At 38.4% G+C, this 19,783-nt stretch overlaps 1 protein-coding gene across 3 annotated transcripts in view; it reads left to right on the top strand.

Moving 5' to 3' along the window:
* Positions 1 to 13,573, top strand: part of SFXN1 (sideroflexin 1) — a 35,669-nt gene extending 22,096 nt beyond the window's left edge. Inside the window, exons 7-11 of one of the 3 annotated variants that reach the window (XM_050962795.1) lie at positions 372 to 499; positions 2,069 to 2,118; positions 8,594 to 8,643; positions 9,410 to 9,457; positions 11,211 to 13,573. In XM_050962795.1, coding sequence (XP_050818752.1) covers positions 372 to 499; positions 2,069 to 2,118; positions 8,594 to 8,643; positions 9,410 to 9,457; positions 11,211 to 11,307 — 373 coding nt within the window. In that variant the 3' untranslated portion in view covers positions 11,308 to 13,573. Of the gene's footprint in view, positions 1 to 371; positions 500 to 2,068; positions 2,119 to 4,716; positions 4,828 to 8,593; positions 8,644 to 9,409; positions 9,458 to 11,210 lie in introns of those variants that run through there. The other 2 variants (XM_050962796.1, XM_050962797.1) reach the window with 2 other exon arrangements.
* Positions 13,574 to 19,783: the final 6,210 nt, after the last annotated feature.

Below are 19,783 nucleotides of genomic sequence, written 5' to 3'. Positions count from 1 at the left end.
TGCCGCTGCAGCCGCACGGTTGTAAGGTGCACAATATAGCAGCTCTTTGCCACGAGGAGAGAGCTCACCTGGCGACAGAATGAAACCACTCCAAACGAGGGGCAGTAGCTTTGTCACCGGGAGAGTGCTGTCCCTACTGGTGCTTTCCATTGTCAAAACTTTTATCATTCGGGGGGTGTTTTTTTCATGCCCCTGAACGACAAAAGTTTTAAGGGCGAAAGCAGTGTACACATGGCCTATGTCACTTGCTTGGAAGTATTTTTTCAATTTGACATAGTTATAGGAAGAAAAATCATTTAGGATCAGATGACAAAAAAGGATAAAAATGAGTGCCACTAATTGTTATTTAACTTTTTTTTTTTATTCAACAGGGAACTCAAATTTGGTATCCCTGTTACAGATGAAAATGGGAACAGGTTAGGTGAATCAGCCAAAGCTGCTCAACAGGCCATAACTCAGGTGGTTGTCTCAAGGATTCTCATGGCTGCCCCTGGCATGGGTTAGTATAACTTTAGTCAAACATAATGATTGTCCTACAATTGTTAGAATAAACACAGCTAGAGAGATGCTGAATTCTACGTAAATGTTTCTCTAATAGATCAAACCCTCCTAAGGTTGTAGAGACAATAGTTGCACCTTTGTTTAGACATTCCAGGAGGAACCATGCTATGTGTTCCTCTTAACTGGAACAGAATTTATTGGAATGATTCCCCAGGAAGAGATTTAGGCCATGGCTACATTAGGGATCTTACAGCAGCACAGCTGTACCGATGCACCTGCGCCGCTGTAAGATGGCTTGTATAGCCGCTCTATGCCAACAGGAGAGAGCTCTCCATTGACATCATAAAACCACATCAACAAGCAGCAGTAGCTATGTCAGCAGGAGAAGTTCTCCCGCTGACAGCACTGTGCACACTTCCACTTATGGCAACAAAACTTGTTTTTCAAGGGGGTGTTTTTTTCACTCCTCCGAGTGACGTAAGTTTTACTGACATAAGTGGTAGTGTAGACAGGGCCTTAAGCCCAAATCTTCAAAGGTATTTAGCTCCCTAACTGCGGTTGAAATCGATAGGAACTAGTTGCCTAAATACTTCTGAGGATATGGTTCTTTGGCTGCTTTCAGCGAGTGGTGGTGACTTCTACTCAAATGGAACAGAATTAGCTAAAAGTCTGGACATATTTAACCAGTGCTGGGTTGTTGAGTGCTTAACCATATTTTAAATAGGTGAGAAATTTTCCATTCCAATGCGTTAGAAGAAAAGTTGTCAAATAAAGATAAGGAGAGGTTGTGAAGGGCAGCAGGGAAGCAGGAAAAGGAAAGTCAGATCAAAATGAAAAGCTGTGAAATCTTCAATATGGTACTCATTTCATTTTAAGTCTTAACTGGCTGCTTTAAAGTGTACTCCTTTTAATCAAGGCAGGTGCTTAATTAGGATGATAGGTCATCCATTGAGGTGTCTCAATTAAGATGATTCTACTCTAAGGGAAATCGTTTTTTCTGTGCTTAGTATTACACTAATTTAGGTGAATACCTTGATAATGTAATCTCACAAAGGATGTAAATGTTAAAATTTGTGTGCAGGCTGGTAAAAGCCAAGCAGTAGAAGGAGATGATGGTATATCACCTCCTTACTGGTGTTAATGGGTCCTACTAACCAATGCTTTCAGCTTGCTGAAAGTCAGCTGCTCTTTTTGACCTGGAGTTGTGGGGAACGTGGAGATGCCACTGGAACAGCCTACACAATGGGAAAGGAGCACTAGGGAAAATGAGGAGAAGATAAGTCTGCTCCAGAATGAGGAAAATTTACAATAGACTGAATTGTCCAAGCAAAATGCTTGCGCACATTGATAGAGATATGTGTAAATATTGAAACCGTCATAATTAAGCTATTTGGATGTTATTGTTCACGCTCCAAGAAGTCACCGAAAAGTATTGCAGATTCTAAAGGTGGCATAAGATTTCCAACTAGTGTTCTAAACTGCCGCAAAAAGATTTATGGAAAAATATGTGTTGTTTGCAGAGAATTAAACATTTGTTTTGTTTTGTTTTTTATTTTCTGTCTTTCAGCTATTCCTCCCTTTATAATGAATACTTTGGAAAAAAAAGCCTTTTTAAAGGTAAGTCCCTGTTGCTAAATATATGCATATAGGACGTATTCACATGTATTTCATATACAAAGTATTAGGTAAATGTTACATGAAGAAAGATTACAATGTTATGTTTTCAATAATATTTGTATTTTCACAAAACATTGTTTAAGTTACTTAACCACAAATACACACAGAAACAAAAAGTTAGTCTACATCTGCACTGGAATGGATTACCTAGGGAGGTGGTGGAATCTCCATCCGTAGAGGTTTTTAAGGTCAGGCTTGACAAAGCCCTGGCTGGAATGATTTAGTTGGGGATTGGTCCTGGGGGTTGGACTAGATGACCTCCTGAGGTCTCCTCCAACCCTAGTCTTCTTCTATGATTCTATGACCCAACAGCTAACTGTTATATTCCCTAGAAAAGGAAACATTTTGTTTCTGAATATGCATAAAGAAACATTTGGAATATTTTCAGTAATGTAGTTTTGCCAGTTAAATTATTAAATCTTTTACTGAATAGTTCGGAAATGCTGTCTAATGGTTAAAGGTTGTTCTGCCAGTCAAGAATTTCTGACTGTTGTCATATCACTTAGGGCTCCATCCTGTGAGGACCTGAGCAGCTCCTTGAAGATATTCAGTCCCCTCAACTGCCGTTGAAGACAGTGGGAGTTGAGGGAGCTAAGCCCCAATTCACGAACACAGTTCAGAACATGCTTTACGTTAAGCACTTGCAGAAGCCCCATCGAAGTCTGTGGGTTCTTAGGCATGTGCTTAAGTACTTCAAATGAGTTGCTCAGCACCAAATAGAATCTAACTCTTTTAACTTGCCTGTGCTTCAGTTTCCCCATCTGTAAAGCAGAAATAATAGGGTGTTATGCTTGCTTAAGGTTGGCAGAGTGCTTTATATCGCTCTGATCAGAGGTGCTATCGAAGTATTATGAATTATTTAAATAATTCATTTGAACAGTCCCTGGCCTTCACCTCAGCACTGTTTAAATAAAAGTTTTATGAAAGGACTGAGTAGATTACTCTGCATAGCATCATGTATGTGTAGATGATATTTTGGTTAAAATCTAGGGAACATTTATCTGAATCAGCTAACACAATGGGCTGCACACAGATTGCAATCTGTTTTCGAATGATGTTTGTATCACCTACCTTTCCTTTGCTCCCACCCACCCAAAAAATGAATGAGCCTACCAAATTATAAAATACAATAACTATGTTTTTTTAAAAAATTCTAAAATATGCAATTCTTCTCTGTTCAGCAAGATTTGCTTGTTTCAGTGGAATACTTGTAAACACTGAATTTATTACAAATACAACGCAAATCATTTTAATATTTTTTTTTAAGTTTTGGTCAATAAAGAGAGGTTCTGCTTAGCTGCAGTCAAAAAGCATCTTGAAGTGTAAAAAAATCTGATTTGAAAATGACACATTAGAATGATGGGTAAACCAAATATTGAGTATGCATTTTTCAACAAGTATGATATGTTTCTCATATTTTATTGAAGCTAATGTCATGTGATGGCCTTATCTAGTTGTTCATATTATGTTCATATAAATCTAATACTGATCTATTAAGGTATTTTGGTTTATCTTTTACACTGTGTATATACATGAGGTTGTAATCAGCAGTAATAACTAATACATTATGAATAAAATATCATACAGATTTCACATGAGACCTGAGCCAGGGCTGTATTTTAGTTACAAAGGTAGAATTTCTTTGCCCATTAATGTCCCTGGCTTCCTTTTGCATGAGTGACTATGGACAATCTCATATCTTTGTATGGGAAACACACAAGTTGAGTTAGGAACATGCTTATTGTTAGAAGCAGAAAAGAAGTACTGTGTGTAAACTTACCGACACTCCTTGGAAAGGTATATTTTTAGTGTAATCAGTTTTTAGATTACATGTTTAGTTGACTCTGAGGAATTATTTCTTATATTTCTGTTCTTCATAATCTTTATGTTGAGTTTAGATTTCACAACTACACTACTGAAATATACACTGTGTGTGCACATGCACACGCACGTGTGTATAAATATGCATTTCCATAAGACTGTTTAATTTTTATTTTCTTTTAACCCCAAATTTAGAAAACTACATTTTCCTGAAATGCTCACTTCTTCAGAAAATTGTGTTCACAGTGCTAAGACCGGGAATATAGCTGTTGAATTTTGGAATGAAAATCTTTACTCTAGAGACTTAAACTGCATGGTTCTCCTAACTGATAGGAGTGACGCTCCCATATACACACATCATGTTTTCCCTAGTATAAATGAAATGTATATTGATTTGACCTAACTCTTATTCATGGACTTCCTTTGACCTTTAGACTACTTGAGGCCTGATAACTACAGCAGTGCGCCTGAAAATTCACTGTCCATAAAGAGCAAGGACATCCGTTTTCTGAAGTCTAGGGGGTTGCAAATTTAGAGCAAAAATGGTTGTACATGTGCACAGCATGAAAGAATGGTCATGTGTCATATCAACTTGCGTGGCAGAAACATGACATTTATGGCAAAAAGAGTGAAGGAGGAATCAGTGTGTCTTTGGAGTCAAACTTCTAGTATTTATTGTGCAGTATAATCAACATAAGGATGTTGTAAATTTTGCAGATCAGCATACATGAGAGATTTCTTCAGTGGCTACTCAATGTTCTTTGGTACCATCATGATCGTTTATGCTCTCCTGTTCCTTCCCCTCAGCCTCACAGACTGTGAGTTCAGGTGAAATCTTGCTCTGCAATTAGTCAGTGGTAACATTTGGTGTAGATTAGTTCTAAAACTATTAAGGAATGAGCTGCATTTTTAACTAGCAGCTTGTGCATGTCCTCTTGAGGTTTCCAGAAGCACCATTCCACCTGCAGTATTGTGACACCACCACCTACAATCTGCTTTACTAACACATGTACCTCAGTCTTTGCTTTGCACACCGGCATTCCAGAAAAATAATTCTTATGTGCCTGTAAAACTCTTTTTGGGTATGTCTACACAACAGTTAAAAACCTGCACCTGGCCTGTTCCCGCTGACTCAGGCTTGCAGAACTCAGGCTAAGGGACTGTTTAACCATGGTGTAGATGTTTGGGCTCGGGCTGCAGACCAAGCTCCAAGACCTTCCCACCTTAGAAAGTCCTAGAGCCAAGGATCCAGCCCAAGCCTGAACATCTACACTGCAATTAAACAGCCCCTTGGCCAAGTCAGATGGCATGGGCCAGCTGCCGGTTTTTATTTGCGGTGAAGACATACCTTTGAGACTAAAAAGCCTGAAAATAAACAAATGCGTGTCAATCAGCAAGTCTTCATTTCTTTATATTCTGCCATAGAATATCATCTTTTTTCTGTTTCTTCTTGTCTAACAGTTTTAATGGTATCATGGTAAACTCCATTGATATTAAAAATAAAAACAAAGGCCATATGACTACATGATTATTACTTATATTCATTATCTCTGTTGATTCATGCTTGGGTATATATGTCTGAAAACTAAGTCACAATAGCTGCTGCCAATGGCAGGAGCCATAAACTATGTTAGTATAGAAATGCAGAGTTTATAGGTACACTTCCATCTCATCTAACCCTTCCATTAGAGGCAATTTGGATGCTTTTTCCCTATAAACTTCTGAAAATCGCTGTTGCCGCCTGAACTTGGAGATTTTTAAACCAATTCTAACACGGTTCATAAAATCATATAATTTCTCATACAGGTTCTCATCCTACGTTCTCCTGTTGCTCTATACATCATTTCTGATACTCAGGTTGATTCCTGTGTATTTTTTCCTCATTCATGTAATATAACCATCTAATCAGATTTTCTTAGTTTGCAACTGTAACAACCATTGCAAACTTTTTTCCCTAATTAGAAAGAAAGCCTGTTCTGTAGTCTTCTCTCATATAGTTCTGCTCTTCAAAGAACTATCCTGTGATACATTCAAGTTCCTTCCATATGCCTCTAATTCCTTAACTGCTTCCAGTCATGTTATTTATTTATCTAATTGCAAATCGTGCATAGTCACACCGGGCAAGGTGGCAGATTCATAAGTTCTTCTAACAGTGAATAGAAGCAATAACTAAAATACTAAGTTTTCATATTTAATTTTCATTTCTACAACCTCTTTATGTGCGCTATCCAACAATGACACCTGCCACACAAACCATGTGGAAGTTAAGTCCTAGTACATTCAGAATTACTGTCTTCCTGAGTTCAATGAGAGAATTGGTATTTGCCAAATTATTTTGTTATCTTGTGCTGCTTTGTTTTTGTTTTCTCTCCAGACAGATGCACATTCTGAGTCTGATGCCTCTAACTTGTTTTTAGTTAAGTGTATTTTACTTATGTCTCCTTGTTTGGTTGTATTTTTTTCACTCTTCCAGATATTTGTTCTTAAAACTTATCTTTAATGCTGGCTTCTTCCTCCTATTCTTTTTAATATAAGCATTGTCCAGCAGCATTCAGGTGTTTTTTACATACTGCTGTTATGAAACAAAAAACGTTTCATCAAACGAACCAGTTTATGCTAATGATGCTGCCTAGGCTGTTAGACACACCTGTGTTTTTCAAAGTAATATCCCACTCAGATAAAGGCTATATACCACTGTGCTTTACTGTGATAAAAGCACAGATCTGTCTTACATACCCCAAGTGACCTGATGCCTCTGTATTATGCTCAGTTTTCAGTACTTGAAATCTCTCAACCATAATGCTCGCCTTGATCATAGCCTTTCACAGTAAGGAATCTGACTAACATTCCCACAAAGAGGATAGCAATCCCACAGTCCTCTGCTGCTGGTACACAAGCTGTGATAAGCATAGAGTCTCCAAGCACTTCTGCTCCTGTGATGCTGTTCCTACCATCTCTTGTCATTAACTCTCCCACTGTATGAAACTAAAGCCTTTTGAACCAATCTATCTGGGGCAAAGGTCAGATGAAGATGCATTAATGGAATATCAGAACAGTGCAGCACCACTTAATTCATCCTCCTTTATCGCCTTGATGCTGCTTTTTTCCATCTGTTGTCTACTTTTGTAGGTAATTGATGAATTGGACGGTTCTCTCCTGCAGCCATTTCTGGACTACAGACTGCCTCAAACAAAGAAGGGCACAATCTGCTATGTTATTTCCTCTCTGTCCCTGAGGAAAGAGCTAATTCCAGTATTGTTTTCCCACTTCTTTGTTTCTGATGTGATCTTTTAGCACCAACCTTGTCATACTTTCTTAAATTCCTTTTTGCCTTCATTCCCTATTGCTTCCATTTTCCCCTCCAAAATACTGACATTCACTTTTGTTGTTGGTTCACCAGTTTCCTACAGCTTGAGGAATGCTTCTTGTAGACACATCATCTTTATACTTACCAACTGTAGTGTGTAATCTTAGCTAATTAACTGCTTTGTTTCAAATCAACATGTTGTTGTGATAGCAATTTCATGCTTTTTAGAGACCTTCGTTTGATGATAATGAAAAAGCCCATCATAGCAGAGTTTCATTAAAATGTCTGGTTTTATTTCATTAGTATTTAATTTCAGCTAAAATTCTAACATAGTATTTTTTTTAAATCATCTAAAGACCTGCAATAAAAGTTTTTCTTCTTTCCAAGTACATTTGATGAGATTTGCAAAAGAAAGTGCAATAGAGATGAACCAGCCATAAATATCACATTTATATAAAAAAAAATATTTTACTTTGCTAAACAAATCACAGCTTCTATTTTATGTTTTTCTTTAATTGTAAAAGGAGTGGGGCCCTCGCACGGTTGCACAGTACTAGTTTTATCGATAGGAATTTAGAGCCAGAACCTCAGTGATAGCTGAGAAGCATACAGAGCAAATCAAGGGGTGAGGAGAGAGGCTGGTGCAAAACCTTACCTTGGCACTCCCATGATCCTTAAGCAGTTGCTGGCAAATCCTGAGGCATAAGTTAGAGCAACCTGAGGGTGCAGAACAGATTGAAACAATAGCCAGGATTCAATACAGCATAGGGCTGTCTTGACCAAATTCCTTATGTTGGTAGGAAGAAGGGCAGCATATGAGCCTCTACTCTGCCATATGGTTCTGTTTTCACTGGGCTGATCCTCTCAGGGCCAGACACTGATGCTGCTGCTACATTCTGAAGCAGTGCAGCACAAAGTGGTCTCACCATGGAACTGGCCCCTAGACTCAAATCAGAATCCAGTCATGAGCAGAGTGGGTTGTCAGCCATCTATTAATCTAGTTCCTAGTGGAGACTTATTCAGATCTGATCCAATACACATTGATGTCAATGGGGATCTTTCCACTGACTTCAGAGGACTTGGGACCAGGCCCTCAAATTTAGCAATGTTAGAGGTCAGGATTGAAGTGTGCTGGCAAAGCTGTGGGGAGAACTTGCACAGTATATCTGCACAATGTTTAGCTCTTAGCAGCTGTCAGTCCCTCTCTTATGAGTACATGAAATCTCCAAAACTGTGGGGAGGGAAAAGCACACTTGATTCACTATGTAATAATTATTTTTAACACAGCGGTTCCCATGGATGAGTGCCCCCATTCAAGTTGGATTAGTTGGAGTCTGGTGAGTGAGTTTCTTGTCTACTATTTTGAACAAGTGTGACTATAGCTCCTTGGAAGATGTAAAGAGGCACAATTTGCAAATCAAGGCTGTATGTTTTTGGGCAGTAAAGCCAATGAGCATCAGAAACAATTCATTCCTTCTGTGAGATGAGGTGTTAACGAGATTGAGCAGATGTAAATGATATATTCTATATCGTATTACCTATTCGTTTTTTTAAAAATGAATCACGAATCTCTTGCTTCCATTGCTTCTTTTATGGTAGCCATCAGCATGGAGAAATTACAAATGTAGATATAACCAGCAAAGAAAGGGGGCAGAAGGGGATACGGGTGGTGGCTCAGGCCTACAACTGATTAAAATAAGCTGTATTGACCACTGCCTAAACAGGTGATAATATAGAACCTATTCCTGTAATGTTGCGAATGCTCTCAACTCACATGGAAGTCAAAAAGGGGCTTGATTCTTCATTGCCTAACCTCTTGTTCATCACTTAGATCTGTGCAAAGTGGGTGTGAAATGTCACCAAATCAGATTTTTACTGCTTTATATGGGTGATAGTGCTTTGCGCCCTCTTTGCACTCTGTATAGGTGTAAATTACTACATATAGTGCAAGGCAGTGGAGAATTGACTTCATGTCACAGGACTGAGCCCTGCCATCCTTGAGAAGAAAAGAGAATAAAATGATTGAATTGTGTGTCTAGCAATGTTTTTTGGAAAAGTATGATTCTACCCTAAATATTGTAATCTTATTTTTGTCTTTTATAGTTTGGTGTTTGCTACACCTCTGTGCTGTGCATTGTTTCCTCAAAAAAGGTACGTGTGGGTTTTTTTATTCTTTTAATGTTGACAGCCCTGAAGTATGCAAGACGTTCCACAGCAAAAAGTAAATAAATGCCCCCCTCCCCCACCGCCTCAAAGAATATACAATCTAAATTCACATATGACATATGGGAGGAAAGAAAAGACAGTTGCCACAGTTATTTAGTAAGGCAGGTGCGCTTATTAATAGTTCTGTTTAGTTGGTGCGTGGAGTTTAACTTCTGATAGGCTAGGTGTCAGAAATGAGTTTTAGGAGGGGTTTGAATGAGAGGGGAGGACTTGGGGTTTGAGAGGGCATTCCTGTTGCAGGGCAGATCTGAAGAAGATACAGAAGCAGGAGTGGAGGGGATGCAAAGGAGTGGCATCAGCAATGGAACAGAGAGAATGGGGTGAATGGAGAAAAGGAAACAGTTGGACATATATATTGGGGTTGAATAATGTGAGGCCTTGAATGTCAAGACAAGGAGCTTGGATCTGATACACAGCACAGTGAGGAACCAATAGAGGGATTCAAAGAGGGGAAGATGATGTGCTCAAAAGGATGCATATTTGTGCCTTAAGGTGGTGGCATCATTTTAATATATGAAAATGGTGAGATCCATTTTTTTTCATTTGAAAACTCGCACTGAATGGACACCACTTGAAGTGTGTGTGCTTTATTTGTAGTTTGAGTAATAAGATTGTCCCCAGGTAAGAGCCTCATCCATGTTAACATGTCTCAGAACCATTAGCTTTGTTTGAAAATAAACATGGAGCTGACATTCATTGTCCATGAGATCCTGAAGCAGCCTGGAAAGACTAAATATTAAGGTTAGCTCAAATGCAATACATTATGCAAACTTGGTGTAAAAACTCCACTGACATGTGTTCTTTCCTTTTGTCATTAATGGAAGTCATGATTACTGCATCAAGTGGAAAAAATACTTAATGTGATTTAAATGTTGCAGCTGGAGGTTAGTTGGTTAACAAAGTTAGTGGGTGAGTTCACCGGCTTTTCTCTTCTGGAAACCCTGGGTTTCATTCTCATTTCACTTACATAATTTTTACACTGGTGTAACTCCCTTGATTCCAACAATGCAGTTACACATTGTTTGCCTCCTAGTTAAGAACAGACCGAAGAGCTGCAATAGCAAGGAACACGGCAGGGCTATGTTGAGCTGGATTGACACAGTTGCACTGGCAAGTCAGTGTAGTGAGCACATGCTATTCCTGAGTTAGATCAGTGCTTCTTGAAATTCACCTTCATGTGTCCTGAGTTGACTCACTAATTTTATAAGGAAATTAATTAAAAAAAAATGTATTTAAGAAATTGCAGCTGTTACATATCTTGTCAATTGAGTTCATTTTACAAATGAAAAATAAATGTTGCGTCTACAGACTAATTCCTTTGATTCAACAGAATAAAATAACATAGTCGTCAAAAGCAGCCAAATACACTATTTTTTGAAAGTCTCGTAAAAGGGTATAGTTTGTATCTTCCAGCACTACATTTACATGAGAACCTAACCGTCACAGTTGAAGTCCAAGATACTAGAACAACAGCTATTTCTTGAATAGGCAGATCATCTCATTACCAAGCAAGTTAAGTTATTTTGCTTCTGATCTAAGAACATCATATTAGGGGGAAAATATAGATCCAGAACCAGCTTTCCTAGTCCAAAAAGCCTTGAGCAGATTCATCATCTTTTTTTATTTTAGATCCAAACATTTTTATGTGTACTGATTTTACTATCTTTCTTTTGTTTAGTTCCATGTCCGTAACACGCTTGGAGCCAGAATTGCGAGCCAAGATCCAAGAGTTCAGCCCTGGTTTAGAACGTGTGTACTTTAATAAAGGATTATAATTCGAGGAAGGTAGATACCCTTCTAGGAGAATCTCGTGAGCTCCTTTTTTAATTGTGTGCCAATGTTGGTGAAGAGAACTCTATTTTGACCTACCCTTTTATTGTTAAACAATTTTGACCATCCATGTTATTTTATATAAATATATTTTAAAAAATTATGATAAAATTATCTTAAATCACAAACTCATTACTGTTGTATTGCCCACTTTGTAGCTGTCAGTTTTTTTAACTGAAAGTTTAACCGCACATATCCAAAATGTTTACATTAGCTTGCAAGCTTCTAAAGACAAAACTCCTCAAAAAGGGGGGGGAAAAATCAAGTTCACAAAGAAAATCAGATGATCTTTTCTGAGATTTGCTACCTGTTTCTAGGGTTGCCAACTTTGATTGGACGAATTCCTGGAGATTTCATCACATGACATAATCTTTAATTAAAGGTTAATCTTTAATTCCTGGAGACACCCGGACAATCCTGGAGGGTTGGCAGCCCTACCTGTTCCACTCAGAGTGGGAAGGAACTTAGATTTTCCCTTCAATGTAGGGCAGATGTCTCTTTGTAAATGTCTTTGGCCCCATGGTTGAAGTTGTGACCACAAATCCTTTTCTTCAGGCTCTCCCTGTCCAGTGTTAACCTCATAAGAGTAAGCTAAAAGAACAGCCATGCCCCATTAGCCTCATTTGCCATTTCTAGTAAATGGCAGCAGCAGTTAATTTTATTTTTCTTTATTTTCTTATGTCTTACAATCTTCAAACTTCATGGAAAGTTCCTGCGGTTTCCTTGTTAACTACATTCAGGACATACAATCCTGCTGTGTTCAGTCTTTTAAGAGTGCTCTTGTTTTCTGAGTGATCAATATTGCAGCAGTACAATCTGCCTAACCTTTTTTCATATGATGATTGTTTGGCCAGCCTTTTTGTTCCTGGAAAAGCACAAAGGAAATGTATTGTATGCTGCTGTTTTAATCAATTACTGCACAAAATTACTGACCACTTTCTATTACATTTCACCATATTCTCAGTGTATCCAATACACACCCGTTGTATTATCAAGGCCCACCTATATTTAATATACAGTATATTTAATGTAACATTAGAGAGCTGAAAGAGCCAGATTCTCCACTGGGACATATTTATGCTACTCCACTGACACTGTGCCAGTTTGCACCAGCAGAGAATTTTGTTCCACATTTCTAGATGTTCAAAGTAATATACGTAATGCTTGGTGAGTGTTTTACTGACAGTATGTTGTTATGCGCGACTATATAACAGCTAATGTCTGGAAGTTTAGAGAACAGTCTAGTGGCAGATTTTGCTTTACTGTGATCAGAGTGACTTTTCTCATAAAGCAGAGATTTGTTTGATAGCTTGTAATGTTTATGTTTGATCTGAAAGGATTAACAGATCTGAAGCTTTAGTCTCCTTGAATGCCACTAAGCCTTATCTGCATTTCTTCTTTAATTACCTACCTTCACATTTTTGTCTTAACCTTTCTGGTTGGGAGTGAGCTGCTTTCCCTGTGAATTCTGATTCTAGACATATTTTATTGCAATAAATAGTTCTGCATGAGAAGAAATGAAAAAAACATAAATTCCAAAAAAATTGTGTTATGCTTGAATGATTTAGGAATACATGTAGAAGTGTACACACATCAGCAGAGAAGCCAGGAAGGAATTTATTTAATGATTACAATCTCCTATTTAAAGGAGTTTGTCTCATTTTTAAATGCCATTTCTCCACCCATTGATTTTTGAACTCTTGCAATCAGATATATTTTATGTGAAATGTTCTATATAAATGATATAACCAAGTTTAAAGGATATTATTGATAGATTTCAGTTAAATAAAGGAGATTCTTCAATGACCAAAGTATAGATCTGAGGAGAAAAAAAAATCATGGGTATATTTTTTTTGTTAACTTTCTTTTTTGAAGCTTCAGTCTATTAATGCTTTTCTACAGAACTAGGATCTGTACAGTTTCATGATATTGTTAAGCAGAACAAAATAGTATAAAGATCAGACAATTTATACTGATCTGCTAGAAATAGAATGTTTTTAAAAAAATATTTCCAAATTAAGTGCAATAACTCTTACTTAAAACTAGAAAAATAGTTATATTTCCACTTGGGGAATATAATTTTTAGTGATGCAGTGACTGAGTACATTTTTAATTTAAGTATTATCACAATGTCTTTCCAGTATTGATGGAGTTAATGTTCCATTTAAAGTGAACTAGAAAAAATATTAAATAAACTCAGACTGAAATTAATTGATTTTTCTCTTCTTGTATTGTCTTCTAAATATAGATTTTTGTACATTGAATTTTATGGTGCAGTCAACTCCAGCTCATCATCTTTTGCACCTCAGAAGCTTTGAGTGCTGAGGTCTGAAAATTCATAATAAAACAATCAATAACGCTTCTTGATTGATAAGCTTCAATAAAGCTTATGATGGCATGGGCCATCATAAATAATTGTTTTGCAACTTCTTTAACAGTCTTAGGCAGGTACAACTCTAATGTAAATTTGTCATAGGAAAAAATCTGAATATTAATATTGACAGTATTTGGACTCATAGCTGAAAGATCCCACATGTTTATTTAACTAATATTTAAAAACAAAACATACTTGTGTAGTGTTAAACAATAAAAGCACATGGGGGAGAGGAGTTCAAAGGCATGTAGGGCAGTTGTGCACCCAACTTCCGTGGACTTTCACCAGGAGGTGAATGCCTAACTCCCAGCTATGCCTTTGAAATTCAGTGTCAGACGTTCATTCCCAGGCTGTCAACCCTCTACCGATATATAAGAACATTTCATGCCAACAGTACTTGCATCTGAGGAAGTGGGTATTCACCCACGAAAGCTCATGCTCCAAAACGTCTGTTAGTCTATAAGGTGCCACAGGATTCTTTGCTGCTTGCACCAAAAAAAAAGCCCACATATTTTCTGCTGTCATGTTGGAGGTTCTAAATTTTCAAGTGGCACAATGAATTGAAATTTTGGAACTTTCAGTTTACAATAGCAGCCTCTATATAACCATGTACCAATTTGGCATGTTTGCTGATATGTCTAGTCTTTTTGTACCTCAATCTGTCACATTTCATCGCGTGCAAACAGACTTTGCCCCAGGAAAATTTATCTCTGAGTACCAAGAAACGAATTCAAATTTAGGGCACTAGAAGTCATCTACAATGCTAAACAAAAGTTCCTGTCTGCATGATGTTACCCAGACATTCCACTTTGGTTTCTTAGGATTTTAATCTTCCTTAATAGCATGGTACCTTAGGTAGACTTTGCAGTTGGTATGTATGCATAGGATGGATGGAGGGTCTGCAGAATGTTAATCAGTCCTTAAGCAGGTAAAATTTCTATGGTTGGTGGCATTTCTCCCATGGAAACCTGTATCCTGTACATAAATGCCTATTTCAGACATACAATTGTTTATCTGCTAGGAGATCATAAGGTAAAGGAAGTTCCAATCCTAAATTTCATGGAAATTCATGAATTTGATCATTAGCTTGATCATTCCTTCTCTGTATAGAACGGAGATGTTTTTAATATGTGATTTTAAGCACCTGCCTCCGTCCTGGGCACATTTGGGGCATTATGGTAAGAGTAACACCATCTCCATTGCAAACTTCCTCTTTTCCTTGTAGCCTGAAGAAGCCCCTCCACAGAGCTCTAAGTGGTGGAAGTCCTGCAGCGATGCAAACGATGGATGGAGGGACTTGGGTAGGTTTACCTCCAGAGTGAAAACTCTGTTCTTGTGGTTTTACTCTTTACTCCCATCTGGTGATAGAGAAGAAAATGATTTTGTGAAGAGGTAGCAATTGTGTTTGTGTAACTGATGCATACATTTGTATTGCAGATAGTGCCTGGCGCAGAAGTGGGCAAACTACAGCCCACGGGCCACTTCCAGCGAGTCAGACATTTTTATCCAGCCCTCGAACTCCCACCAGGGAGCAGGTTCAGGGGTTTGGCTATAAGTGAATAATAGGCCTGTCCAGATACCTGATGCATCCTAGTTAAATAAATTCTGCTGTGCCATCTAGAAGAGACTGCATGAAAACTAACTTGTGTTCCTTCATTAACAGCAAGTCTCTGATGCTGATATGCTGACTTTACTGGAAGTGATCTGAACATACTCTGTTAGGGCAAATGGAGGATATGATCTGCCACTTACTCATAAGCTTTATACATAGGGTTTTTTGAAAGGTTTTTCTTTCTTTTGCCAGAATTTAGTCAGGTTTGTATCTCAGTTATTAAGATACTAGAAAAATCAGAACCCACCTAGATTTCCAAAGAGGTTAACTAGAGCCCCTTTCATTGATCACACGGAAATAGTAAAATGGAGAGAATAAATGGTATCTCTTTCAGGACTAGTGGTAGATTACTTTGTTTTGGGCTTCTCTCTCTCGGCGGGCAGTGATCGATCCAGTGGGGATCGATTTATTGCGTCTAGTCTAGACGCAATAAATCAACCCGCGAGCCCTCTCCCATCAACTCCTGTACTCCACCGCTGCGAGACGCGCAAGCACAGTCGACGGGAGCGGCAGCAGTCGACTCACCACAGTGAAGACACCATAGTAAGTCAATCTAAATACATCAACTTCAGCTACATTATTCATGTAACTGAAGTTGCATAACTTAGATCAATCCCACCCCCTAGTGTAGACCAGGGCTAAGATGGATGACCCATTTACAACAGTTGTCTCTTGACATGGTTACACAGTTGTGCTGAAAGCTAGATGAAATCTAACCTGTCTTTATACAAGATTAAAACCTTGGACTGTTGAAGCCTTTAGCCCAGTTAAATATATATGGTTGAACCTTATCAACATGACAATTTTTAACTGGGACTTCTGACTTGCTTACGGTTTTATAAAGGGGGCCTTTCTCTCTCTTGTTTGTGTGTTTGATGCAGTGCATTCCTTTATTCTGGACCTCTACATTTTCTTTTTTGTTGTCTCTATCTATCTCTATCTATCTATCTATATATATAGAGAGATGATTTATATAATATAAAAACTGGAAAAACTCAAATCTATATTCACATTACATGTATTTTGCAGCTCTTTTTATGCTAAATATTGTACATTCAATGAACACCTCCATTTACGCTTAATAGAGACAGGCTGAAAGAAAATCAACATAACTCCCCATTCGTAACATGAACTGTGCCATTCCAGTTAGAACATAATACCTAAGTGGAGTTAAAGCAACATGTGCCCTTAATGTTTACATGACTATGTCGTGCAGCTTTAGTTCTTTTTAAAAAATTACAGTGGGTATCACAGAGACTAAGTTGTAAGCACTCATATTTACTCTCTGAACATTTGGCTCAAATCCTTGATTGGGTCACATAGGAATAAATAATCAAACTCCCTTTCCATTCTCATGTCACAAAACTACCACCCACAGCGAGAAAAGAAAAATCTTGCTCACTCCTGGCTGAGTTGTATTGGAGGTCAGGATTGAGATGTGTTGGCAGAGCTCTTTGGGGGCAATATTTGGCCTGTGCCTGAAGGCAGACAGACACCACAGTGATGGACAGCAATAGAAAATGCTAAGATACGCTCTAAGTACGCTCACAAATAGAAAGAAAAAGTCACAATCACATATACCCATATTTCAGTTTTTATATGCTGAATTCCTACTTAAATTTAGAAGCAATGCTGGCTTGTTCATGAGGCCCACTAGAGGGCAGCATCTTCCACAAAACTAAGCTAATATGTAGCATACTGATTGTTTTTTCCTCTTAAGCAAAAGAGGGGGGTAGCCAATGCAGGAGATATAAAAGGAGCAGAAAGAAAAAACTATGTATTCTCCCCACTGGGCATTATTTTTTCCCATATTTACACCAGTAAATGCTGCATTGCAAGCATGCGACCTACACATGCATCTAGAGCAGCAGTTCTCAACCAGGGGTACATATACACGTACCCCTGAGGATATGCAGAAGTCTTACTGGGGGGCACATCAACTCATCTAGATATTTGCCTAGTTTTACAACAGGCTATATGTGAAAAGCACTAGTGAAGTCAGTGCAAACCAAGAATTCACACAATGAGTTGTTTATACTGCTTTATATACTATACACTGTAGTGTAAGAACAATATTTATATTCCAGTTGATTCATTTTATAATTATATGGTAAAAATGAGAAAGTAAGCAATTTTTCAGTTAATAGTGTGTTTTGTATTTTTATGTCTGATTTTGTAAGCAAGTAGTTTTTAAATGACATGAAAGTTGGGGGTACACAAGACTCCTGAAAGGGGTACAGTAGTCTGAAAGGTTGAGAGTCATTGATCTAAAGACTGACCATACTCTAAAATACTAGAAGCTCTGGATATGTGTTGATAAGGCAGCAGTGCTACAGAAAAGATAGTTTACTGAAGTAATTAAAACCACCTCTCCGACTCCGGGAAATGGCTCATTCAGTTGCATCATTAATTTTTCCAGGGCTTAGTTATGACAATAGCTCTGAAATAAGAGTGGGTTTGTTTGTTTTTTTACTTTTTCAATTTTTGTTTTAATTACAGCACTGCTATTGATGATGTCACCTCATGTTTCCCTCTAACCCCCAAAGGAGTAATCACCATCACCCTCCTTAATATAATTTCTTGGTTTGGTTTTGTGCAGGATTGTGTGGTTGCAGACGCTGTGCCTGCAGACATTGCTGGATGGGCCAGAATCATTTTGAAAGTGGGTATGGCCAGTACTGGGCATGCTCATTAGCTGTTTGAAGCTACTTGGGTGATTTCCATTGTGGGCAAGCAGCCTGGCAGGATACACCCAGAGTCACTCTCCGAATGTTGAAGCAGTGGGAACTCAAGGGGAGGAGTTTATAGATGAAAACTGGGAGACAGGCTGAGAATCTCAGCAGTAGGGTGGTTCTGAACAGAATGTATTCAAAGGGAGTCTGAAGGAGAGTGTAGGATTATTGCATGTTTCCCAGATGTTAAGAAGCTTGCATGCCCTACAGATGATGTGTGGACAGGGCCGGCTCCAGGCATCAGTGTAGGAAGCAGGTGCTTGGGGCTGCCAATTTAAAGGAGCGGCACGTCCAGGTCTTCTGCGGCAATTCAACGGCGGGCCCCTCATTCCTTCTCTTCCTCTTTGAGCTGCCACTGAATTGCCACTGAAGGGGAAGAGACGGGGGACCCACGGCCAAACTGCCGCCAAAGAAGTGGTGCGATTGAGCTGCCGCCTCTCATCTTTTTTTTTGGCCGCTTGGAGCGGCAGAAAAGCTGGAGCCAGCCCTGTGTGTGGATGCCATTCCACAGAGACTGAGAAGGATAAATTTTCCCAGAGAAGAGCCCAGTATATGTATGTGCACATGCATAATTATATTTTGCATTTGAACTTGTGATAGTAACAAGACTAAAACTTGTGGGGGAAGTCATGATAGTGTCTTTAGAAGCATTATTGATAATACATTTTTTTTAGGGTTATAAGTTAACTTATGCAGTCACATACATCTGCATGTGGGGAGAGAAATTTAGTAAACTTTCTCTTAGAGATTTTGTCACTCTCTTTTTATTAGAAATTTAACTCTGTATAATATATAGTCCTGAAAATAACTGGTCTGTACCACAGCAACAAGAGAAGCTGAGGTACAGGAAGGGGGAGGAAAAGACTGTGCCTGATATTAGCATATTGCCTCATCAAACCCGTTACACATGCAGATGCAATTACAGGGAAAGTCCAGCTTCACCTATATACTTCTGGGCTGGAGCATGCTCAGTTGCTTATAGTGAGGATGGGGCACATTCACTTTGCTCTCTGAAGGCTGGGTTTTTAGCTGCTAAAATGAAAATTCTCTGAGTATTTGCAAGCTGCAATGTTTCTGGAGGTTTATAACTTGGCCATATTTAGGCAGATTTTCACATGGGTGGCAAAAGGCACATCCCTGACTCAAAGGTCACCCCCTTGTCAAATTTCAAGTCTCTAGTCCACAGCATGGGGGTACTACAGCCATTCAAAGATAAGGTCACTAGAAATTTTTAACATACCCAAAATAATGTACATTTCTCAGGCTTCAGTCTTAGAAACAGCTAAACTGTTGTAACTGAAATTTTCAAAAAAAAAAAAAAAAAAAACATTCTGAGGCAGACACTTGCCATGAAAATTTTCAGCCCAAACAGCTAAAATTTGCCTAAGTTATAAGCAATTGAAAAGAAGGTTTTATAATATGAAATGTTAGGCAAGCTTAATAGCAGGTGGCATGATTTTATATTGGAATTGGAAAAGGTTCAGTAAAAGGCAACAAAAATTATTAGGGGTCTAGAAAGGCTGCCATATGAGAAGAGATTAAAAAGAGGGAGTTTTCAGCTTTGAAAAAAGACAACTAGGGGGATATGGTAGAGGTCAATAAAATCATTACTGGTATGGAGAAAGTAAGTAAGGGTGTGGTTTTTTACTCCTCATAACACAAGAACTAGGGGTCACCAAATGAAATTAATAGGCAGCAGGTTT

The sequence above is a fragment of the Gopherus flavomarginatus genome, chromosome 7 (genome assembly GCF_025201925.1).
Source record: "Gopherus flavomarginatus isolate rGopFla2 chromosome 7, rGopFla2.mat.asm, whole genome shotgun sequence".
Lineage (NCBI taxonomy): Eukaryota > Metazoa > Chordata > Testudines > Testudinidae > Gopherus > Gopherus flavomarginatus.
Note: the sequence above shows the minus strand (reverse complement) of the source record. Positions and strands in the feature narration are given on the sequence as shown.